The sequence below is a fragment of the Populus trichocarpa genome, chromosome 11 (assembly GCF_000002775.5).
Source record: "Populus trichocarpa isolate Nisqually-1 chromosome 11, P.trichocarpa_v4.1, whole genome shotgun sequence".
NCBI classification, from domain to species: domain Eukaryota; kingdom Viridiplantae; phylum Streptophyta; class Magnoliopsida; order Malpighiales; family Salicaceae; genus Populus; species Populus trichocarpa.
Window position 1 is genome coordinate 13181768 of NC_037295.2, and position 27076 is coordinate 13208843.

Consider the following 27076-nt stretch of genomic DNA (forward strand, 5'->3'; position numbering starts at 1 on the left):
AGTAGGATTCAATTTCAGATAAAGATTCAAAGTTCAAACTAGCTAGCCAAGCCCGGTGAAGTAATAAAATGATAAATACAATACAAAGTTACAACTTACAAACCCAACAGTAAGATTATATACAAAGAAAAAGATTACATGCGTTTTCCATTTCATAATTAAATTAGATACAAAGAAAGACCAAATTAAATACAAAATTTGGTATTAAGTTAGGAGGGGTATCTAGTGGGATATTGTTACTCTGCCTGCATATGATTTTAGAAAAATGATAAAATTTATACAATAGTCGGTGAGATATCCATTGTTTTCCGTAGATCAATATCATATTGTATATATTCGTTGAACAATCCATTCAAAGAAGTTGGTTTTCTATGCTAAAATATTTTCAGATGGCATATCCTTCTCTTTTATCTAACGTCATATTCCACACCACCTAAGTCCTAAACAATGGATTCATTGTAGTAAGCCATCTCTTAATTTGATTTATATATATAAAAAAAACTTTTAACGTAGAAATCAAAGCCATTTATCATAAAAGACAACTTTCTAAAGTGTTTTGTCCTTTGAATTTATGGCGAGCCTGAGACTATTAACGTTCCAGCAGTGTAAGACGTAAGTTAACAGAACTAAGTTCATGCGTTTTCCATTTCCAATTTGAACTTGAAGAGAGAAAAAAGATTGCACCTTAGCTCTGCAGAGACAATTATTTGAGAAGGGAACGGATGGCCACAAAGCGAGGTTTGATGAGTCTTCTGGTTCTTTGCCAGGTTGCAGGGGGACTCCTTCTCTTTTTTGTTGATTGAGCCGCTTTGGTCGGGAAGTCAGGTTGCAGCCTTGCAGGAGCAGCAGTGCAGTTACTGTAGTATGCAAGAGCAAGACAGCAACATAGAAGAGGAAAGATTGGAGGGGGAGTTCGTGAAACTGAAAGACAAGATGCCGATTGTAATTGTTTTGGTTGGGAACTTGAGTCTGCGAGGAGGAAGAGAAATTAGGGATTTGGTTTAGTTTACTTTAGACTTCAGAGAAAAAAGAGCGTGGGTGTACTGTGCAGTTAATGAAAATGAACCGGGTTTAATTTTGAGTCTTTGACTTTGACTCGGTGGCTTTAACCCGAAACGGAACACATGGAATTCGGTTGGAACGTTCCGGCCGAAATTTGACCGAAAATTCCGGATCAGGCCGAGATTTTAAGCGAGGTAAAACTTGTTTCGTTTCGTTTTGTTTTGTTTTTTTAACTGGTACGAGACGTTCTAGGCATTCCGGCCGGAACAGAACGGAATTAACAACTCTGGTCATGCCCCGATGTAACTTTATTTGGCAAAATTAATGCAATAAAAAATGCACGTATAATAATTTAGTTACTGTTCACTAGTACGATTTCTCACTTCTGCTAAAAATCTAAAATTAACTTGAGAACTAAAAAAAAAAAATCACAACCATTTGAGTTATGTTATTTATTTAGTTGTAATACATCTTAATTATATTAAAAGAAAATTGCTATACATCATTCTTACATTCTATATTGACAATATTCAAAAGATAATATTTAAAAAATAGTTCAATTGATCAAGTTTTATATTTAATTATCAATAATTACGAGTTTAAATTTTTTCAGAGTCATTAAAAACTTATATAATCATTAACTTCAGAGTCTGTGAAATTAATCAAGATATACGCAAGCTGATTCAAACATCAATGTTTCTAAATAAAAAATAAAAAAATTTCATTATGCAATCGAAGTATAAAAGTCACATAAATATTAACTTCTTGTGCAATTGTTCTCTTGGTTTTTACACATCGTATTCGCACCCGAAAACATGCCCACTTTAACAGGCTAAATGTCTGCCTGGTCCCTGAAGGACGGTATCACTGTTTTCAGGACTCAAAGCACGCAAGCATTACATAGGGATATCAGTATTTCTTTAATGGATAAAACTAAAGGGTATGACAGCTCTTATACACACTGTACATACGCCAGGAGAAGCAAACAAGCTTCATTTACTAACATAACTGCTCTTTTGCGAGTACTCATTCCAAAATCTGGGACAAAAATAAACATATGGAACGATAGAAGCAAAAGAACGGAAATGAAGAAGCTGAGGCTATAAGAGTTCTCTTCCTCAAATCTTTCAACAAAGGTCTCACTGCGGTGGCTTGCTGCTCTTTCTTTTCTTCCTGTTTTTTATCTTTTATCTTTTTCTTGGTTCTCGGTACCATGCCTTTGCTTATGTGGGGCTAACTATTGATGTTACAACATTCGAACCTATAGAGGACTGTTTCTGTTGCCTCACCATTCCTGCCTTCAAGAACCACACGTGGTTCGTGAACTCTGAGCGGATGCTTTACCATTTGCAGGAGAGAAACATTTCTCGACTTCAGCACTACTTGTCTCACGTAGATGCATTGGCTAATTTCATTAGGAAGGACACGACATCATCTGATGATCCAAGTAGATAGCGAGCATTTGTGCGAGTTCGACCAACAGCACAGGAGAAGTAATTATCTCCCTTGAGATCAAGCACGTTCCATGAAATCTTTTCTGCTGATGGCCGTCGCCCACTCCCACAGCCGTGGTTAGCTGTTCTCTTCTCGGGATTTAGTAAAGGTCGCTGTGCCTTACCTTGAGATGATTTAGACACGCTTCTAATGGCTGGAAGCTTCATAGAAGGTCGTCTATCAATGGGCGATTTTAGTCCATCATTTTGCTTAGTTCTTGCAACAGCTAAGCTATCAGAAGGGAGCTCTGGCTCAAAGAAGGTGTACACATCTTCATCCTGATGATCAAGAACATGATAATGAGATTCCACCAATTAAAATGCAAGCACACCAAATCAATAGACACGTTTTCCATCGAACAGTAGATGAGACAGAGACGGTTAATTTATAAAGAACTTGCTTAAGGCCTGAATTGAGAACGGGTTTTGCAAACAGTTAATAGTCAACTAAATTCCAGAAGGTGTTCTGTGAACAAGGCTGTTGCAGGATTAGCATGACTAGAGGATGGTCAGATAGATCTGACATCTGAGGTTTATTTGCATCCTATCAATGGGGTTTTAAAAAAGATGATTTAGAAAGCATTGTCATTGCTATCATATTGAATCCTCAAGCAAGTTTATTCAAGCTGCCAACAAAGAAACTTTTGCAACATGATTATCACATTAGTTATTTAATAATTTCAGTTTTCCGACTTAATAAAATGCACAATAATTCCCATTTATGACACAATATAAGCCTATTATAAGCTAAATCAATGTGTAAAATAAATCCAGCATGATCACGACTTATCCAAGTACATAGACCAAGTCTTGAAAACCAACATCAGATTGAGATTTTGGTCTCCCAGGATTCTGCTTAATATTGCTAGAGAGATTTAAGTTGATGAAATTACCTTTCCCAGAAAATGGCCAATGCATAGGACATAATCAATTGGTGTTGTCATGGATTTACTATGGACAATCTCTCCCAGTATACGATCAATAGCAGCACCCTGAATAAATACAAAGCTGTCATATACAGAACAAACAAGTATTGTACTAGAACAATGAAAAATTTTAGTGGTGTCAATAATTTTAACTATATCAATCATATCGTTACCTTTGTAACACCAACTGCTCGAACCTCAACTGATCGATTCCCTTGGACCACATCAACAGAGGCATTTGAAATTGGGCCCGTCCAGAGGTGTTGCAACATATCCCTTGCTTGAAGCCTCCCAAATTCAACATCTACCATCATAGTAATATCAGAACAAAACAACAATGAAGCAAGCAGAGATAAATAAATTTCAAAATTTAGCTGGTCCAAATTCCAAAAAGACACATACCTGCATACTTGTAATTCCATACAAGTGATGTTTCACAGCGTTCAAAATGTGATCGGGGAGTACGTTCTGTGAAGTACTCAAAAACATGCTGAAAAGAAGTGAAATGTGTCATATGGCTATAGGCAAGAAGGGATAATTAAAAATGAACACTATTATAACAGAAGCACCTTCACACTGTCAACCCATTCCATATTTAAGTGTTCTGGCATTGTTGTCATCCATTCTCCCTTTGTAAGTCGCAAAAACATTCCATGTTCTGCTGCCAACCACATGTCATACTCCCCAAAGTTCTGAGGAAGAGATAACACTTGGTTAAGACATTTTCATAACAGGGTAAATAGGAAATTAATGTGAAATAGAGAAAATACATCATCTAATGTTTTTCGGTCACTCCCACTGAGAACAACAATGGTTGTCTTTCTATCACTGCAAAGTGCTGTCAATGCTTCTTTTAACTCTGGGTGCAATTTAAGTTCCATTTCTTTAATTTGATCAGCTCTTCTCCCAGGAGTGTCCGCTGGCTCAGTCAATGTTGCATTGAATCCCTGTAGCGTACACACCAATCATATGAAGGCAGAAAGCAAGCACAGAAACATTTTTACAACAATTAAAATCAGGAACATAAACCATATATTAAACTATGATGAAAATTTCCCAAAATCCACATTAGGATTTCAATATCATGCTGGAAAGAAGAAAAGCAAATGTTTAATATGACAGGTAACTCCTATTTAATATGTTCCAAGGTTATGCTTTGTTCAGAAAAATAGCAGAAATATTCATGTCATGAATTCATTTTGTTACGAATTTATTGATTATTGAGGCAATGGGTGATGCCATGATGATCACCATGTAAAATAGATGAGAAATTTGACCTTATCCATCACTGCAAGGCTGCTTCACTCAACATAATTCAGATGCAATTTTTAATACCGTGCTAGTAGGCTTTAAGGCATGGAATAGAGGTAGAAATTGGTGCTTTCTCCAAGATCTAAAACTTTCATTTTCAGCTCAACCTTGAGTGATTTAATGTTTTATTTAATTGCATTAGTTTGGTGTGTGTGTGAGTGTTGGCTCAGCATACTCCTCTACAACCTGGGACACAGAATACCATTAACAGGCAAAAGAAAAAATTAAAATGAAGGACATAAAATTCTTTCACTAGAAATAGATTGTCTAGATTCCTAACAGAACAAAGTCGCACAAATTCTGGCATGTGTCTAAAATATACTTGTAACAGGATTTCTTATTTTGAGCCGAGACATAATGATTTTTTTCAAATTTAAAAAGAGCAGACAGTAATTATATATGTAAAAAAAGCAGCATACCAGTATGAGCAATCGATTAGTAGACTGCAAATAACGACTAATTGCATCTTCTTCTGGAAGTGCAGGTGGCACTTGCTTGGTCCTTAGTTGTGCCTCGATAACTGTATCATCTAGTTCACTGTATGGAAAATATTCAAAAATCAAAGTTTAGCACCACAAAATGAAAGTTGAAAAGCTGGAAATTTCTATTCTTGTTTTCATAAAGACTGCAAAATATCAAAATAGCCACATTAAATAATAAAGTTTTCATACATCAGAACTACACATTTCCAAGTTGAATTATGATTATTAGCAATATGATACTTGACAATATTTGCTAAACAAAAACACCAGAAGATTTTCATTTTCACATACTTAACGAGTCTATTCATCACTATTTAAAGGTTATTGGTACTGATCAATTATTTCCAATTATACTTCACTCTATACACATGTGGTATGGTCATTTATTAGCATGCACCAACAGCATTCAAAAATAAAAAACTGATTAAAGGCCATAATATTGAAATCAATTTCACTTATCCAGACTTAATCTATCCTCCTCCTTCATAGGTGCTAAAGAATAAATCTGCAAGGTCTCCCACAAAACCTTATGCAGATGAAAAAAGAAGCCTTCTCTGTGAAGCAAGCAGCCAGATTAGCGAATATCATGAAACACAATTTCTCGAATTCAAGTGCGTAAAAGCACAATAGAAGTGTGTACTCTGATGCATTGCATCAGATAAAGAAGGTAGTTCTTTAGGACAAGGTTATGATAGCACAAGGGGGTTTCATTTAACAGGTTTCTTCCATGCTGTGAACTCATAAGCCCCCTAATTACAATAGAAAAATAATATCAACAACCTAGTTACCGATGTCCAAAAAGGTTTTAAGACCTAAAGTACTTTTGGTCTTTTTCTCAAAGATAATTTCTGCTATTACACGTGTACCTCACAAAAGTTTCAGCCCATTCTTGAGCAGTGTGGGTTGTCACATGGACAAAGTTGTGGCGATGTCGCTTCTCTCTTTCTTCAGGGGACATAGTTAGAGCTTGGCGTATTGAATCAGCAACTTCAGTGATGTTCCAAGGATTCACAAGGATTGCTCCAGCACCTAGAGATTGGGCTGCACCTGCAAACTACAAAAATACAAAAAGCCTGCTTTTTTTAAGACTGGGAGATTATAATCCATAAAATACAGATAGTAATTATTCAAATATACAGCTATTGACAATTTATAATATATGATTGATTTTCATTCCAAATCAATGCAGAAAAACACAGCATCAAGGTTTGGTGTTCATGGAGCTTGTATTTGGTCATCAGTAGATAAAATAACTCCACATGTATTGCTGAGATCAAAATCATAGAGCTTCACTATGGAATCCTGCACAAGTCAAAATCATATACTACAATTTAAAAACCAAGTCTTCTGCCTCTGAAGTTTGTGGGGATTCCATTCTCATTGTTTACCAAATTATTTCACAGGAAGTAAAAAAAAAAATTGTGATAAATTGATATATGTCCTCCATTAGTTATTCGGAAGAAAAAGAAACTTTTGTTCACTAACTTCAACATTAAATTTATTTTCCAAGCAATTGGTGATTATGTTTATGAAAGTTGCTGCTTGTTGCTACATGAGCAAATATCATGGAAGGTGTCAGATCCAGCCATGTCAAGCCAAAACGTTAAGGCAATAAAAAGAAAGAGATCCATTAAAAGGATACACCAATAGTTACATAAAAACGACAAGAAGACTAACAAAACTACGTTTTCGCACTTGCAAGAGATAAACAACATCACAAATTTTAGATAAAATCCAGACATCACACATTTCAACTCATCTGTAATTACCTCACTAAGAATGAGCACACCTTTCTTCGAATCTTGGCATGCTACAAACTCATAACTGACGAGATTCATTCCATCCCTTAAAGAAGTTACAAGAGCAACATCTGCAAAGGGAGAGAAAAAACATTATGGGGAATGACAAATTATCATCTGCAAAACAGATCAGGTTTCTTGTATGTTCATTCCATTTCCAATAACAATACTATTAAACCAGTGAGATTTCCACTTTTAGGAGAAAACATTGTCGATTTTCACTGTGATTAACGCTGTCAACATTCTGAGACAAAGTTCTAGTTCTTGAAGTTTGCCCAAAGTCTAAAATGAAAGCATTTCCAGACCTCTACTGACACTTTGATATTTATACATTGTCTGATTTCAAATCTTCTAACTTCATGAATTGACTGTAAATCTGACACCATGTGGTACCCTAGAACAGATAGCATACTTTCGTAGTCAATTCTTGGAAGAATGGCATTTCACAAGTAATAAGAAGATGAGACTCAAACATTAAACAATAGCATAAAATCCTGCTTGGAAGTACATCATTTCCAGTTAGAGCAGTTAATACATAAGGAAAGGCATTTATTCAAATAGTGAAGATGAGCAGAGTACAATATGAATGTGTAAATAACATAACTTGTGAACAAATAGGACTTCTTACAAAAAGATTTGCTCATAAAAATATATACATACATGTGCGCACGCGTGCGAGTGCATGCATAAATGTATGTGTCCACTCCATTTAGAAGAGTGTGTGTGACATGGTTGTTCAGATGAACATGTCTTGAACAAACTCCATACCGTCCTAATAATGAGCTAACATCCAAGAGATGCAAATGCGTTTGGAACAGTTTACAGGAACAAAAACCAAAGGGATGTCAATTTTAGTATCATCATGTCGTAGTCATTGTCTTGGGTTTTGATAATATGTATGTAACAATTCTTGATAAGTAGAATGTAATGCACAAAGGATATGCTACTAAACACACACAAGCACAGACAGTGCACAAACACAAATTGATGTCTCAAACTGATAATATTTTAGTTGCATTCCACTTCATAAGTTTAGAACTTATTATTTAGCTTTTTTGATGATTTGGCTTTTGAAGTCATTCCCAACCCTGCTTATATAAATGCAGCTGTCCAGGAAATATTGGCGCTCCCACTTGCACATCCATTCCATTATATACAAATGTGTGCTATGTGGCTTTTCAGATAAGAACCATTTTAAATGAGGATTCTGTTGCCGTCCAATAAATAAGGTAGCATCTAACTGATGCAAGAGTTTGAAACATAGGCTGCAGGCTGCAGTCTGAATAACCAGCAAGGATGTGAACTTTAGTATTGGCTGTCATTTCCATTTTTACCTTGTCCTTATTGTAGTTATTATCATTACATTTATCATTAATAATTAATCTGCAGTGCTTCTAAATGATGGAGAATTTGTTCTGTTTGATATTTCATTGCCACATAACAAGATTTACTGTGGAAATGGTAAGAAGGATTAAAAACTTTAAAATGACTGGTAAAGGAAATGGGGGAAAATTAAATAAATTCAGAAGAGAAACTTAACCAAATTCAGGGAAATAAACATCCAAATCCGAAGATTATAGCACATGATCAATCTATAGGTCAAAAATATTTCAATAAAACACATTTGTGTGCTGCCCATATGCACTTAGCCACATAGTAGTTGCTAAAACAGGAATGTTTATCTCTTACATGCCAGCTGTATTTAATAAGATACGTGTCAATTGTGGGTAAAAGCTTAAGTTAGAGATAAGATTTTCTTAAAAACAGGTAGAAAGGTTAAAATAAGGGCATCATGATTAAGAGTCTTTTAGTGAAACCATATTTGACAATTGGTAATAAGAGCCACTAATATTGGCTGCTCCATTATTTTCAGTTGCAGAAATATCAATAAGGTTAATCTTATGCAGAAATAGAAAAAACTATAAAAAAAATTCCAAAAAAAATGAAGATAGTAGGAAAACCTATGTTAAAGGATGAAAAAATTACCGGTAACTGCATATAAAGCACACAAGGCATGGAAGTCGAGAGAGCGATCCTGCAAGCATAAAAGAAACTGCTTCAGGAATTTCCCATTAATGATCCCCAGATGCAAGATTAAATCATTAGAAGATGACTCAGAAAAACAAGGCATTTTTCAGGAGCAGAGTATAAATCTTTAAAGAAGTTCTAATACTACAATAAAATCTCCCACAGGCAAGCAGAAACCTAGCCAAGGTCTTCAGATTCCTCTTATTTATAAACCACCCAGCTCAAAAACTGGCATCTTGTTATCTGTTTCTTTTCTTTTCTTTTTTTTTCCCCCATACTGTATTGTTTTGTTGAGACCTGAAAAAAACTTCGCACACAAAAACTGTTTTCTCCCACATAAAATCCTTTTGTTTTCTCAAAACGTTTTCTCAATGGCTTCCACTTCAGTTGGACATAGAATGTAAAAACATTCAGTTATGTTTGGCTATAGCTTCGTATGCCAGGATTTTCCTTTCAATATAAAGGCCAAACGCCCTTTGGCTCATCCTTTTTTTCTGAAACAGAGATCTGCATGAGAGTTCTTATTTTTATATTCAAATATGAGGCAAAATGTTTATGGTGGCTAGGTATTTTATTCAAGTATTTGGTTTAGACACAAGTACATTTCCAGCAGAGATTCATTTCTAAAAAGTATCGCAAGAAGCTAGAAATGAGATCAACATACAGCCAATGATAAATTTACTCCTTTCAAATAGTAATTTGTCAAGCCAACAAGCAATCTATAATGCACCTCAAAATTTTCATTTATAATCCAACATTGAGTTGAAAAATCAAAAACATACCAGGTGGTGTATTGGAACAGCAGTTAATGTTCCAAATCTGCCATTAATGCGTCCAACAATTTCATGAACTTGGCTTGTAAGTTTTTGATCTGTGAATATAACAAGAAAAACTTACTGGTTTATCTTTTTCGAGAAGGCACAAAAGCCACAGTTTAGAATGCTACACAAGGCTAAGAGTCAATAATCTGTTATCATGGCTGAGACAGCAACAAGCACATCAAAATCAATAAAGCCTAACGTTGCTGATACAAATACACTAGAAGACAAAAAAAAATCGATGCACCTCGAATGACAAATCAGAAGAAATGAAATTAAGGAAATCTAAACCCAGTTTGCAAGTAACCAATGAATTTATCAAGGGAATAATAACGAGATAAGAGTCGAAAAAACTACTACAAAACACAAACTATTACTAAACTAGAAAATCTTGAGTTATCTCGTAGGTGTTACTAACTTCTATAAGCACCTAAGATCAACAACTCAATAAAGATAGTATCTCTATCTACCATTATATATATTTGGGAGCATTCTCTCATGCATTTTTTCACTCTCCTATGTCCCTTGTCTATTAATGTTTTCTCTCATGTCATTTTTCTAATTTTGAAAAATAATGCCCTCAAACCAAAGAAGAAAAAAACAAAGAAACATAAAAAAAATTATAAATTAATTTTAAAAGTTAATAGAACTAGGAAAACCTAGAAAATAAAAAAGAAATGAAAAATAAAGAATAGAATTGAAAAAACTAGGAAATTAAGAACTTGGAACATCCCAATATAAAAGTGAACTAAATCATAAAAAATATAAAAAACATTGAAAACAAGTGAAAATTTTGAAAACCCGCATCAAGCAAGACCCTTTTTTATATATATCTTTTTGGGATTTTCCTTGGCTTTTCAAGTTTTTGTTCTAATTTTTGAAAATGAAATTTTCATTTTCTTCTAACTTTTTTAAAATTAATTTTTCTGACATTTTCCTTCAAAAAGTGAGAAAAGATTGTATGAAAAAAAATACGAAAATATAAGGGCATGTGAGTAAATAATTCCTAAAATGGCATTTAATATGTCCAATTTATTAGGGTAGCTAAATCAAGTGACCCCAACTCAATATTTTGCACGTAACTCGCAATGGGCAATAACCTCATGTAATTGTGGTATGATGGCATGCTCAAGAGTTGAGATCCAGATTTCATGTTCACATTCCTCATTTTCCTTTTGAGTGGCAGCTGAAGGCTTGAGCTAACTCTAGTTGTAAGGCCTGAGGTGAGGATTTCCATAGAGACCTTAGGTTCAATTTACAGTGACCTCCACTATAGAGAAAAATCGAAAAAGAAAAAACCATAAAAATATAAATGTAGCTTCTATCATTTAGGAAAAAATAGTAACATAAGCAGTGCAATTTGGAACATTTTTGTACACATAGGACACAACCAGTGCTTAGGAGCGAAGATCCAACTTGATTCCCAGACCTTTTCTTTCGTAGCATATATTGTTTCGGCATATGGGACAACATAACTCTTAAAGACATAAATTCCACAGTACAGTCAGTTTGAAATGCCAACATGATGATGACTAATGTCATATATGGAACTGTATCAAGGGTGTTAGAAATCATACACTCAGGAACATCTGTTCTTGTTGGCACAGCAATCTGCAGTAGAACAACTTTATCACGCCAGGCGGAATTCTCCTCGAGAAATTTTTCAAATGCAAGAATCTTCTGTGGAATTCCTTTAATCATATCAAGGCGGTCAACACCTAGCATTACCTGTTAATTATAATAATTTCAGCAGGAATGAGATAGTAGAATATAATCTAATGACATGGTTTGTGAGAAAAAAGGGATGACAGTGAAGTTGACAGCGTGAGAGAACCTAAACCTTAAAAGTTAAAAGACGTAAGATAATTACATGAAGGTTTAATTCTATAAAGATCAGAACAAATGACCATGAGATTCTTATGGAGTAGTGCTCATTTCAGAATATGCTAGTCTTGGTGCTGGAGCCTGGAGCTAGTTAATCATTTTAAAAAATATGGGTCAAAAACAGCTGACCATCTTCTTCTTTTCTTCTTTTTTTCCCCTCAAATACTTTAGTAAGAGAACTGACTGTTCAAGTGTTCATGAGAAACAAAATTCAACTGACATGAAATAAAACAGAAATTCAAATTATGTATGATTTGGCAGCTGGCACTGGAGGTTCTCCAAGTTTCCATGGCCAACAAAAATCAGAGATCCCATATCATGCCTATTACATATGTTTCAAGTACTTCAAATCATATACTCATGCAATAAATGTCAGGTTCATAATTGAAAAACTTGTAGGTTTCAACTACCATATTTTAGAAAATGAAGAACTTAATCAAGTAAAGATCAGATCTACCTTTCGGCCAGCAAATCTTTCCTTCAGTTCTTTGATGTGTTCCTGGACTTGAGGGAGTTCAAGAGCTCTTATGAACCGATCTGAGTCTATCCCAATGGGAAACTGATTACAAGAAGATGAAAGAGCATGATTATCATAACAGGAGTAGAACCTTATTTGCTCATGCTGTGGTGCAACACCAGAAAGTATGGAGTGACTCAGTGAAAAAAGGCAAGGGGAATTCAAATGAATAATTCTACTCAAACATACCGCAGCAACTCGAGTCAGCCTCCCTTGATCCTCAACGCCTTCAGGTGTGCCCTCTAGCCCAAGAATACGAGTACAAGCACTAACAAAATGTCTTGCATAGTCATAGGTGTGAAACCTGAGGAAAAATTAACATGTTAAGTTAAAGTCGTGAGTAATAATAAGTCTTAGCAAATACTGCAAGAATGCTCTTACATCTGAAGCAAAACAAAAGAACCAAAAGGAAAAGGGGTCCTATTCATGTTACCATGAAATTAATTTGCAGTATCAAAAAAATATTAGTGAGTTTGAAAGCAAAATTCCTGTTATATTCAACAACCAAGAGTGGCCTCTAAAACCAAATGATTTAATGTCAAACTAAAGATAACCCTAGTTCTAGATTCCTACCTATACAAACCCTGGACACAGAGCCACTCCATATTTCATTCAATAATGCTAGATTTAAAGACCCTACATCAAAATGTTCAGAGCAGTCAGTTATTTATGGATTCCTTTCCTAAATTACTAATTTTCCTCTAGCTTCCCTCATTAACTGTAACTACCAAAACTCAGATAAAGTTCAATCTGATGATTTCAAGCCTAAATGCACTTCAACTTTTTGTTGGCCTGCCACAAAAAAAACAAACAAGGAATCTCATTGGATCATTAGGTTTCAGTCGCACTTGTCTCTAAATAGACAAGGGAGTTCAGAAGAGGAACAGAAATAAAGTCCCTTACATTAATTACGTGTACAGTGAACACAAGAGATACTAACTCAGGTGGAGGGTGCAAAATATGGAAATGATGAATGAATGAACCATTCTAGTTTAAGTGAATTTCAAACAATTTACAAATCCAGCCATTTTCCCTTGTCAATGTTTAACCGTATCAACAATGCTAGCAAAGCTAAAATGGAATGCTATATATGATTTAAGAGACTTGCATTACATAAGTGAAACTTACCCAACTAAATCGGCTGCAAGAACAGAACGTAGTAGGTCTGATCGAGATGGCAGCGTCCTATGGATTTCAGAAGAAGGAAAGGGTGTGTGGAGAAACCAACCAACTTTCATATTATTATTGTATTCCTTAAGGCATTTTGGGAGGTACATCAAATGGTAATCATGGCACCAGACAACATCACCCTCCTCATAGTGCTGATTCACCACATCAGCAAACATTTGGTTTGCCTTCTTATATGCAGCAAACTGAGACTGGAAACTTCTGGTCGTGGCAAGTCGATCTTCTTGTGGAAGCCCAAGGTAATGAAAGAGGGGCCACAATATATTGTTGCAGTAGCCATTATAATATTGATGAACAATCTCTTCGTCAAGGAATACCGGAATACACCTCTGCAATAATTGAAGAAGAGGAGAGAATCAGAAACTTTTGATTTGTTAAGTTCAAAAGGTTTCAGGCACAGAAAGTTTTACCTTTTCAGCCAAAGCTTCAGTAAGCGCCTTCTGGCCAACTTCATCTGGCACATTAACTCCAGCCCAACCAATCCATTTCGCCTCAAACTCCTTTACACCTTCGGTAACGTTGTCCGAAACACATCAGGTACATGATCACAAGAGGAATGAGAAAATGCAACAAAGATAAAATACAGAATTAAGTAGAGAACAAATCAGAGGAGATACAAAAGCCTGAACAGTAAGAATGAATAATTTCAATGACAAACCCAACTCGAGTAATATTAGTCTCAATTACTTTGGGGTCCACTACATGTATTGTTATTCTCCATTCCATCAAATGGTTATAACAAAAATCAATGTAATTGCATACCTAGAAGAGCAGTGACTAAGCCCCCAGCACTTATCTCCAAAGACCATGAGTCTTCACCTCTTCTAACTGCAGATACAGGTAGTCTATTAGCTACCACCAACAGCCGTTGCCTTAAAGGCCTGACATCCAGCTTTTCATATCCCTCTGCGATAGCACCTTCCAAGTATTGTTCGATAAATGAATTGTTTAAGCTGTCACCTTCTCGCGTGCGCAAATCATTTTCACATGCTTCAGTTCCTCTATGGTTATCAGTTACCTCATTTGAATAGGCAGACCTGATACTTCTCCTTTGCTCTCTTATCTTTAAGAGCCGTCCGACACGACCTGAGTTAAGGGTAGAGTTACCGTTGTACTGGTTTCCAGGCATACGCTCACAACTTTAGTAACCCAACCTCCAATCAACAATTTGATGGGATAATGGTGTTTTCAGAGCAATTGAATCTCCTACATTTTTGTTTGAAAGTAAATTAAGTGCTCAGTAATCCCTATAAGCCACACAAAAATCTCAGTCCTAGTAAGTAAGACACTAAGAGAACTACATCAAATCATTGTCACATCTTAAAAAACAGAGTGAAACACATTTCTACGGCTGTATAAAATCCAATTATCGGGCTGAAATAAATGGCATGAGCATCTTTTGCATATTCATCAAACAAGACAAACACAAAATGACATAAGGGCAACGAGAAAGAGATAAAACAGAGAATGGGATCCACAGAATAGCACTGAAGCAACAAAAATGGGGTCTACAAAAAAAATCCTAGCTATTTAAGCCCAAATATTTGAACCTTCTCATTCAAAAAATAAACCTCAAATATCCAAAAAAGCATCACCACCCTTTTTTCCAGTTCATGAAAGCAAGACTGACAGATTGGCAAAGCGCGGACAAGAAGAATCATAAGATCCACAGAAGCAATTCAATTTAGCACACAAAAACAGAGCTCTCTTTGTTTATTTTCACTCAGTTGAAAAGGCAAATACATTGCATGAACAGAAATACTACAAAACACTTCCTCCAACTTGAAAATCAAGTTGAGCTTAAAAACACAAACGCAAGTTAAAAAGAATCCAAGATATTCCAAACACAAAACATGAATTACAACTCAAACAAGAACGACATCAAGAACCGACCTAGGCAGGCAATATAAGAAGTAGCTTGACAGTTGGCACCAGACTTTCGGGGATTACAAAAAAAAAAAACAAGGATTCGGTGAAAAAGATTGATCTTTTCACTCAATTGTGAAGCTATATTTGAATTTATAAAGATGGGTTTCAAGTAGAGAGAGAGAGAGAGATGGGAGAAAGAAAAACGAGGGGGAGCACAAAATCCCCGTGCAAGCTTTATAGGGTGCATCAAGATTCAGAAGCCATGCAAGGATTGTGTTTTTTTTTTTAAATAATACACAATCTTTTATACCGTCAAAAGGTATGTGATTAATTAAAAATTTGAGGTCTGATTTTTAAGGAAATATCATTTACCACGATAAGTAACATATTATAGCTTCTACATCGATAGATATTAACTAATATTTTAGTATTAATTATGTAAAATATTTTGTTAGAGATAAAGATGATACAGATTAATGAGTAATATTGACCTAAGAATTGGATAAGTATTCATTATTTAAACAATCAACGCTAAAGATTAAGAAAATAGTTTTAAACAAAGAAAGAAAAATTCAATATATATATATACACACACACACATATTCAGTTATCATTTGGTGTAATTAATTGATATGCCTATTTGTTGGGGTTTGTAATTATAATGCCTTTTTATTGGCAACAACATTTTTAGTAATTTCTTGCATTATTAGCAACCAAGAAAATTCTATTGCCTTAAATAGAGAAATTATGCGTAGATTTATTATTGATGATATTTATTATATTATTCTCGTTTTCGAAAATTGTAAGAGCAAATTTACTGCAGGTTCAATGGTAAAAAGTAATAAATTTTTTTAAAAAAACTTGTGGGACAAAATTATTATTATTATTATTATTATTACATAAAAAATCAGAGGTGCCATCATTTTTTTTCTTTTTCACTCAAAATTGCACAAACTATATTGTGCCACACACACAATCTAATTGGATACCCAAAACCAAAATAACAAGAGTTTTAATGTAAAGATCAAACTATTGTTTGAAGACCATCCAATTAAATTAACCTAATTATTTATTCAACTAAACACTCCAATGAAACCCTTCAATCCAACGTCTCTGAACAAGTAATCATATTATTTAATTCAGGAAAAAGTCTCCAGACTTCGCGTTAAAGCAATTAAGCAAAATGGGTGCATTAATATTTCCTAGCATACTTACAACTCCATAATTTATTGTTTATTGAGAAATACACAAGAACAAACTTTACTATAAAGGAACTAGCACAAGTGCCATGGCAAGTTTTATGCATGGAATTATGACGCATGATTTTCACATGTAACAGTGATTTGATTCCAGGATTGGTTTAAGCCGGTCTATTTTTTATTTTTTTTACCAAGATGATATTATTTTTAAAAAAGAATCCAAAAAATAAAAATTGATTTCCTATTCCATGAATCAATCCCTTTAAAGATTTCCTATTCGTTTTTTAATTCAGTAGTTGAGAGGAAATTCCTCCGAGTTTCCTGTTGCTTACCCAAGCGAGTTTCATTGCAGGATTTATTTCCAACTATTTTATATGCATGATTAATGTATTTCTATTACAAAATGTTGAAACTTTGACGGCTAGAATTATAAATCTAAGAGATTGGTGTGGTGATTTTTAAGTTTAGATTCTACGACTAATCTTCTGAAGAACAAGATGGACGCACAAACTTAATTTTTAACTCCTGAAAAACTTAATTACTATTTTCACCTCTCTAATTAAAATGATGTCAACTTCAACCCCCATATCCACATCCAAAAAGATTATTATTATTTTTTTTTAGTTTAATATGGGTGTCCGGGTCAGCTTGCGCGTACCTCGACTAATTTCATGGGCCCTGAAGTTAACGATCATGTAAATCTCCAGTGACCATCATATGAACAACCACATGAATTAAACCTGAAATCATAAAAAATTAAATTTTTTGATTCCAAAACTCTCTTATTTATAGCCACCACTAGATGATTAAAAAACTGTTGAGAAGTAGTAGAAGTAAACTGTTGAGAAGTAGTAGAAGTAACCATACCGCACCAATAGCTTAAAGCGGTTGCATGTAAGTAAACATAGATTACTAAACGTAAGCGGCCAACTGATGGCTAGAAATAATATCGTTTTCCACTAAGGCATGGATTCAATCATGAACTTATAATGGACCCAATAAAAAGGCAATGACGGTGTCCTGGCCAGCCACAGGCTAAATACATGCTCTGAAAAGTGCTTACCTAAGTGAGTGGTGTCCAGCTGCCCCCACCTAGTAGAGGTGCAGATTATGACTTTTTTAATATTTATGAGTTTGAGTTTTTTCAGAAAGATTTATATAATTATTGATTTTAAAATTTATAAAATTAGCTAGCGTATCTGAAATTCTGAATATCTATATTAATAATAATAATAATAAAAAATCAAGAATTAGCCCTGGAGAGAGGAAACACACGGGGAAAAAAACATTTCCGGGGGAGAACTGGAAAAACCGCGCTTTTAGACAGTGACCATTTTTCAGAAAGCACCAAGGACAAGGAGGAGACGAGATTGTTGGTTGGAATTTATTTCTCGTCCAATCCCCACAGATAAAAGAGAAAAGGCTAACGATCATATTTCTATTTGTTTTTATATTTTAAAAAAATTAATTTTTTTATTTTAAATTAATATTTTTTTTTTAGTATTTTCACATCATTTTGATATTCTAATATCAAAAATTTATTTTAATATATTTTTAAATAAAAAATATTTTAAAAAATAACTGATATTATATTTTCAAATACCCTAATATATCTAATATATAGGCTAATATTCTCTATGATTTGTTCTGATATCTAATATATTTTCAATTATTAGCAGCCAGCTGATATGACGAGTAGAAATCTACTTGCCATCATGCCACCCGCTCTATTGAAGACAAGAATACCTAATAATTTCTAGTAGGAGAAATTGTTGAGTAAATACAAGTTATTTCATAAATAGAGTTTATAAAAGCTCATCCGGATAAAATCAAACCACAAAAACTCATAAAATCAATTGTTAAATCATAGAGAATATAACCCCTTAAATGTTAGAATCTTTAGATAGAGAGGTTTTTGTAGTTTCTAGAAATAACTTCTTTATCATCTTAAAAATATAAAAGAACTTTTTTTTATATTTGTTTTTCAATATAAAAGCATTACAGTAGTTGTCAGGAATTTAAATTCCTAAAAAATTATAATATGAATATTTGGTTTTGAATTTATCTCCTCATGAGCATTCATTAATTCTCAACTCAAATCCAACATACATCTCGTGTTAGCAATAAATAAATAATATATATATATATATATATATATATATATATATATATATATATATATATATATAATCAATTGATTTGCAAGGGGAAATTACTAAGGACTCTACTTCTTGTATAATTAAACACTTAGACCAAACAATACAATATTAATAAATAAAAAAATTGATTTGAGATTAATTAGGAAATTCAGGATTTCTTAAATCATCTTTTTCTTACAACTTAAAAGGAGACCTGGAGCATGGAGGAATGCTTCTCTCAAGGGGGGGCCAAATGTCCATGGACTTGACAAAAAATAGACCATTTGTACCATCCAAACGGTTGATGTATACTGATAGATGTGGAGTTTATCCCTATCATGAGTGGTAGTCACTTTTTATGCCAACACCATTATTCGCAGTTAGTGTTTACCATCGTGAATTATTTTTTTTAAATGTTTTTATTTAAAAATATATTAAAATAATATTTTATATCTTTAAAAAGCATGTTAAAATAATAATAAAAACATTTAAAAATTTAACTTGAATATAAAAAAAACACCACGTGAAGCTTTACACCAAACCCTGTCATATGCCACGGCACTGTTACTGTGGCTGCTCGAGGCTGTAGCCTGGACCATGTTAGTTTTTGTGTTTAAAAAGTATTTTTGAAAAATTTAATTTTTTTTATTTTTTTGCTTTAAATTAATATATTTTTGGTGTTTTTAGATCATTATGATGCGTTGATATTAAAATTAATTTTTAAAAAATAAAAAAATATATTATTTTAATATATTTTCGATTGAAAAATACTTTAAAAAGTAACTACAATTATCCTCCTCCGAAACATACTCTTGGTGCCTGTTTAGAGTGGAAAAAAGCTCTAGCAATAGAAAATATCGATCATCTGAAAGCTAAGTGGACCGCACTACATAGCTATTGAAATCCCAATCAGAACTTTGTCTATTCCATCATTAATTGGCCTCATTAGTTGGATTTTTTAAAGCATGGTGAATGCACAGACGCAACAACAACTTTAATTTCTCCTACTATGAATTCTAATCTCGGCACATAATGTTTGAAAACCAGACTCTGGTGCATATTCTAAGCATGCCCAGGGCAAAAAAATGCCTTGGCCAAAAAGAATTGCGCATGAGAATGAGAAGAACAGGTAAAGCGGATGCAATCAAGATGACATCGATAATCCAGAAAGTAATGCATGAGCATAGAAATTTGGATTCTAATAAATATGCTGTTTGTAATAGCATGTTAACAGAAAATAATACCATATTAATCTGTTCTGGGAGCGTTTACCTTCTACATTGGCATGCTGATGCAGAGGAAAAAACTTTTTCGGTCCTGAGAAGCGACAGCAGAAATATCTCTAAATCAATATATCTATGGCTTGATAGATCGAAGAATTATCCTTCCCCGTCGCTCGTTTGAAATTGAAGTACTCGAAAAACAACCATAAAACATAAAACATGTGACTATTATGTGTTTGAAAGTGGGATTGTGGTTGTTTTTTAAAATGTTTTTTATTTGGAAATATATTAAAATAATATTTTTTTTATTTTTTAAAAATTATTTTTTATATTACCGCATCAAAATAATTTGAAAATATTAATTTAAAACAAATAAAAAAAATTTAAATTTTTTTAGAAGTATTTTTAAAATATAATAAATGAATAGAAGAAGGTAAATGCAAGCTAAAACAGGTGATGACAGAAAAATACTCGCATGCAACTTGGTGTTTTCTCTGCCAAACAAAGGCAAGTGGACGTTAGTATCATTGCTGCTGTCAGATACCTACTTGGGATTCTCGAGTAGAAGAGCCCGTGAAGACCATCAAACACCTAGACAGGAATTCGCAGCAAAGCCATGAATTTCTCACACACGCAAGAGGTTTGGTACTCAAGATTTTTATGGGTCCCGCTAGAAAAGATACCCTAACCCAAAGGCCTCATGATCAACTGATGAGATGATCTAAGCCATTCATTTGTAACTTCCTCTTTTCAATAGTCAATTTTTGAAATTTCACCGTAAAATCCCAGTTCTCAACCAGCCGGTAAAAAACACAAAAAGATCTCAAGGTCAGAAAAGGCTTGCTGAACAATAAATTGGGGACGTGAGTATTTGCCAAAACTTCTTTAAAGAATTGTCACTTGTGATATGAGCTAATGATCAGGTGGGATATAAATTGAGTTTTTTTGGTTTTTAGCACTTAAAAAAAAAAAGATAAAATAACACACTATAAATATTTAAAAAAATTACACAATTTAAAAAACTATAAATAATATCTGCGACTCTTGAGTCGCGAGTCACAAATGTCATATGAGACTCATTTAAATTCTAAAAATAAATTAACATAATTTACAATAAAAAGAGAAGAGAAAAAAAAACAAGAAAAAAAAGAAAATGACATTACAGACACACTAAAACTCTGATGATAACATCACTAATATCGTTGGAAAAATATCGAGTCATTCAAATGTGCTGAGACTTATTTGCCTAGAACGACTCTTATAGCACACTACGATTATCGTTAATGACGTTTCTTGATGTCGTTTGATTTGTCTTGTTGAGATTTTACTAATAGTACCAGTAATATCATTATCAAAGAAAAAGGCCTAACGTTTGATTTCTTAATAGCATGTTTGTAAATCTATGAATTGAATTTAATTCAGGGGTTTTAATGAAATCTCATATTTGTAATCTTAAATGTTGAGAATTGAATTTCAAATGAAATTTAATCTCTAAAAATACTATAAAAATAAATTAGAGGTGAACCACTCTGATTTACCATTTCAAAAAGAAAAAAAATATAATATTAAAATTAATTACTTCAAAATACATATTTAACCCTTTTTAAAAGATTTTTAAAGAAATAAAATGAAGGTAATGAGGGTTATATAGAAAATAAAATAAAATAAAATATATATTTTCTAAACATACAAATTCAATTTATTTATTAATTAAATTAAAATTAAATACTATAATTAAATTTTATTGTTGAGAATTGATTTCAAATACCTTCTAAATTATCGGTTAGACTATCAATTTAAGAACTCTATTATCTTATCAATCGAGATAGAACAACCATATACCAGCATGATTGTCAAGTTGACAAACGTAGGTAAATTTTTCTAACTATTTTCACCAATACCTATTGGCTTTATTCGCTTTGCACAGTCCCTTTAGGCAGACTTTCATGTATCATGAACATTTGTATCATATTTTTTTAGTACTTTTGGTTTCTAGCATAGGAAAAAAATATATATCCCGGTGCAAAAAATATTTTAAAAAATAATATAATTTAGAGATTACAAATGATATATGTGATTCATGAGTCGTAATTATCTTATACGACTCCATCAAAATATAAAATTGTTGGATGCTTGATTCAATAAAGAGAAAGGAGAGAGAGAGAAAAGAAAGAAAAAAAGACTATTAAGGCATATCAAAACTATGATAATGACACTATCAGTACCATTGGAAAGTCACCAACGATGACTAAAGTGGGTCACATGAGCAGTCCAAAAACAAGTGAGTTTCGGCACCTTTGAACAGCTCGTGTGGTCCATTTTGTTTATCGCTTGTGACTTGTTTTGGTGTCATTAGATTCGCCTTGTCGAAATCTTTCTAACGATACTAGTGGTGTCATTATTGAAGTTTTGGTGTGTCTTTGATATATATTTTTTTCTTTGTTTTATTTCTCTCCTCCTTGTAATATGTAAAAAGAGAAAAGAGAGGGAAAAAAAAAGACTTCAGAGGTACACCAAAACTTCAATGATGATATCACTAATACTGTTGAAAAGATCTTGACGAAATAAATCCAACGACATCAAATAAGGTTACAAACAATAAACGAAGTAGGCTACACGAATAGTTAAAAGGTGTCGGGGCTCACTTACCTTTGAACCGCTCGTGTATCCCACTCTGGTCACTGTTAGTGACCTTCTTTAGTATCGTTGGATTTGTCTTGTCGGGATCTTTTCAACGATAATGGTGATGTCATTATCATAATTTTGATATGACTTTTTTTTTCTCTCTATTAAATCATGTATCCAGTAATTTTATAATTTAAAAAAGTTATAGATAATACTTATAACTCAAGAATCACAAATATAATTCATGACTCTTTAATCCGTTCTATTTTTATAGATATTTTTTGCAACGTTTTATTTTATCATATATTTTCTTAATGTGCTAGAAACCAAAAAGACTCACGTTTTTTCGAAGAAATTCTGATTTCTTCCGTTTCATGCATTTATTGAGCACTACCTAATGCCAATTAATTATCTGGAAAGCTGCAGCAGAGCACTCTAACAGTCAAGTCTGGAAACATAAAAGCCAGAGCATCCACCGAGCAACTTTTAAGAAATTTAGAGATTTGTTTTAGTAGCACAGTATAAATAAAATATTGAAAAACAGTAAAGTTGAAAAGGTAATTGAAAAAAATAATACAGTTTATAAAATCATACATAATATATTAAAAAAACTATTTTAATTTTTAAATTTAAAAAATATTATCTATTATCTTTATCCCAACTGTGATAAAGATATTATTAATTTATTTTTAAAATATAATATTTTAAAATATAAATTTCTAATTATCTTATATAATATATAATATTTACAATTTTTAAATTCATAGGTTTTAACATTAATTATAAAAATAATTTATTATTAATAAATATTTTTTTCATTTAAAAGATAAATGCATGTAATTTTTTGAAAGGAAAAAAATCACAGCAATTTAGTTAATCAAATCACGTGTGTCTATTTTTTTATGAAAAAATATTTATTAATAATAAACATTTTTTTCATAATTAACAAATAAAATCTTAAAACCTGTAAATATTATGTATTATCTTTATAATTGAGAATTTATATTTTAAAATATTAACTTTATTGATAATGATAATAAATAATATTTATTTATTTTTTATATTTAAAATAGCTTTAAAAAAATTCAATATTTTTAAAGGAGTCACGGATATCATTTACAATTAATTATACACTTTTTAAACTATATTATTTCTATTATTCTATTTTTTTTTAAAAAAAAACCCCTCATAAACTTCTTAATCAATGGATCAATATTGGACTTGGATGGATCGCAGGGAAATCTTTGGTGTAATCTGAATGACTAGCAACTACAAGCAGAAATGGACTACTGGTTGACCTGATACTACTCACTTTCTTTCTTCTATTTTTGATATTTGCAAGCACGCCAAGCAACGCCAAATCTCTGCCAAGTAACGCCAACTCTCTACCTAACATACGGAATCGTGACTAGTCATTTTGTCTTTCCAATCCTAATTTTTTTTACATTTTTTTTAATTTTTTTAATATATTAATATTAAAAAAATTATTTTAAAATATTTTAAAAAATAATAACTAACACGAAGAAGCTTGTTACCTAACAAGCATGCTTCAAAAGATAGTAATGTGTACGTGACACTGACGGGAATAGGAGGAATAATGAGACACGGGATTCAAGCATTAGACAATAGACATAATGCGATATGGTACAATTAATATTCTTTCAAGTGTCTACAGAATAGATGAACGTCCAGAATTCCATCTACAAGATATTTTTGTTATTTTAATTATTTTTGGATTATAATATCTTTTTCTACTTGTATTTAGATTTTTTTTTGGTTAGGTGGATTTTAATACTTACTTTTGGATTCTTTTAATAAAACCGGCTTTAATTTCTATATAAATACTTGAAGCAACCTTAAAATTTAATAACATTAATTTCATTATCGTTAAATGTTGGATAAATTTTCAATTGTGGACCTCTCTTACTATACTACGAGGAAACTATGAAACCAAGTTTTTATTTGACATTGCAGTTCAATTGAGTTTACCAGACTTTTAAACAGGTTAAGATATATCTGTAAAAAAAGAGAAGAAGAAGAAGAAGAAGAAGAAGGAAGATTGTTGTTGGATCACAAAACCATCAACGATAAGGCTTACTTGGAAAATATTGTTTGTCAATTTTGGAGACTAGATCACAGGCATGTGATGTGTGTGCGGGCGCGCATAATAGAATAGAATAGCCAAACAAACGTGACTTTCAAACTTCACTTTCCGTTATTGGTGCTCAGTTTTCACAGCAACGAACATGGCATCATTTGGAAATTGAAAAAATCAACCAGGCAAATAATTAAGCCGTCAGTACTGATAGACTACGCCTAGAAGGACTCAACATGCGCTAAATATGTTTGTATTTATCGTGTTGTGCACATACGTAGACGACAAACTAAAAGGTATATGTAAGATTGGAATATATCATGCGTATTTGATTGAATCTGTAGTCTGATTAACATTGAAGATTTTCGATCATGAAATTAATTAAAGCAGCCAAACACATAAGGAAAAAAATAAAGCTAAGTTTCCGAAATCCAAGAAGAAAGACAAATAATTAAATATTTAAATTGAAGATTGAGAGGAAGCCGAACCAGGATATGCGTACATGAACGACGATGATCAGCTGCTTCGATGGAGCTCTGAGTTCATCGAAGATTCCTTCGATATGTAATGGCTGCTTGCAAATTGAGAGTGAGAGATTTTGTTGGAGAAAGAGATTGACAGGAATTAAGTGGTAAAAGAAAGATTTATATACGAGGAGACATGATTCCGTCAGGGTGGGATTTTTTTCTTCTTTTTTTCTTTGGCGGGCAAGAGAGAGAGAGAGAGAGAGAGAGAGAGAGAGAGGCTTTTGTCCACTGGTTTGGAGGGAATCTATTCTCTTTTTTTTTTTTTTTTTTCTGTTTTGAATTTACTTTACCGCTAATTTTTTTTTTATTTTTTTTCTTGAAAGTACTTTAAGGATTCCTGCCTTTTCATTCCTTCTCTGCATGTTTGTTTTAAAAAAAAATTGAAATTTTTTTTATTTTAAATTGATTTTTTTTATAATTTTTCATCTTTTTGATAATGTCAAAAGTAATATTTTTTTAAAAAATATATATTATTTTAATATATTTCCAAACAAAAAACATAAAAAATAATTATTACTATAATATCGAACACTACTAAAAGCAATTCTTGGCCCCTAACGTTACTTTCATATCATTTCTTCATGAATTTGTGCCTTTCTTGTTGGCCAAGATACCTCGCAGGCTAGTCCAAATATTTTTTAATATAAAAGAAAAATGTTAAGATGAGTTAAGTGTTCCTAAAAATGTAAAAAATTAATAATATGAGATTCATGTTATTAATTTAATTCAGTTTAATAAAAATTTTAAATTTAAATAATGTTAATAAAAAAATACAACAACAATAAATAAGCAACAAAACAAAATTGACAACGTAAAAAAAATACATTGCTTATCGAAAGCAAACTGAATAAAATTATAAAGTTTAATTTTCAAATAAGGGAGAAATTGAAAAAAAAAACTAAAAAAAAAGCAACAAAAAAATGATCTAAATTAACTCAGGTTAACTCACTAACTAGCAATTTTAGGTACAAAATTGGGATAAACCTATAGAAAAAAAATAAAAAACAAATATGAAAACCAATTCCTAGTAGATCAAATGTTGAAAGAAAAAATTAAAAAATAAAATTAAAAAAACTTAAAAATACCAAAGTCAACATATATTAACTATCGCAACTCGTAACCCTAGTCATGAGCCTGAGACCAACCCTATATAGAAAACAAACCCTAAAATATAATGCAAAAAATTCTAAATCAATAAAATGATAAGAGATGAGATTGAAAAAAATACAAAAAAAGAATAAAAAAACAAAAAAATAGAATAAGAAAAATAAGAACTAAATTTGATATAAAAATAATTTGAAATTAAGTATTGATGGATGAAATTGAAAATAAAATTCAATCAGAAAAAGAAAAAACAACAATCGAAATAATAATGACCATATTTAATATAAAAATTAAATAAAACAAAATAACGAGAGATGAAATCGAAGAAAAAAATCAATCAAAAAAAGATTAAAAAAAACCAATAGCAATACAAAAAATAAGGATCAAATTGGATCTAAAAGGCAAATAAAATGATATCTTTATATTTTGATAAGGAAAACAGAGACAAAATAAGGAGAGAAAAAAGTTCACTAGAGCCCAACCATTTCTTCTATATGTATACAATTTGCATCAACAGAAAGATCACAACGAGATACTTCCAACACTATCTTAAAAGGCGGCATTTGAACATTGAATTATGCCACAAGCATCGCTCAAATAGTGTAGGCGTTTTCACACGCCGACAATGTTTTGTTTTTTTTAAATAATAATTATGTATGTCAAAAGACAATATCACACCATTCAACTTGTTAATAACTAGAAACCAGTTTAAAAATATAAAAATATTTCATGGATGCAAGCTTGAAAAAATTTGTTTTTAAGGGTAATATAATTTTTATACTATGCTTTTATAAAAGTAAATAGACCAAATAGCCCTAATTAGCCTTTTAGCAAATTTTACTTGTAAG

The 27076-nt window shown here is 32.2% G+C and overlaps 1 protein-coding gene across 5 annotated transcripts; it reads right to left on the reverse strand.

Annotated features, from left to right (window-relative positions):
* Positions 1–1740: 1740 nt before the first annotated feature.
* Positions 1741–25305, reverse strand: LOC7454402 (alpha,alpha-trehalose-phosphate synthase [UDP-forming] 1). Of its 5 annotated transcripts, none has more exons than XM_024581239.2 (19): positions 25086–25305; positions 17175–17256; positions 14211–14654; positions 13859–13956; positions 13389–13777; positions 12450–12564; positions 12201–12302; positions 11437–11587; positions 9824–9912; positions 9000–9048; positions 6984–7084; positions 6081–6268; positions 5152–5269; positions 4192–4368; positions 3991–4113; positions 3824–3911; positions 3595–3725; positions 3389–3487; positions 1741–2774 (listed from the first exon to the last, which is right to left on the reverse strand). In XM_024581239.2, exons 3-19 carry the CDS (start codon positions 14575–14577, stop codon positions 2391–2393), a joined length of 2769 nt encoding a protein of 922 aa, XP_024437007.1. In that variant the 5' UTR covers positions 14578–14654; positions 17175–17256; positions 25086–25305; the 3' UTR covers positions 1741–2390. The 5 variants fall into 5 exon arrangements, with proteins under 5 accessions (XP_024437007.1, XP_024437005.1, XP_024437008.1 ...); XM_024581237.2 differs by lacking the exon at positions 17175–17256 and adding an exon at positions 19927–19971; XM_024581240.2 differs by lacking the exon at positions 17175–17256 and having other exon boundaries at positions 25100–25305.
* Positions 25306–27076: the final 1771 nt, after the last annotated feature.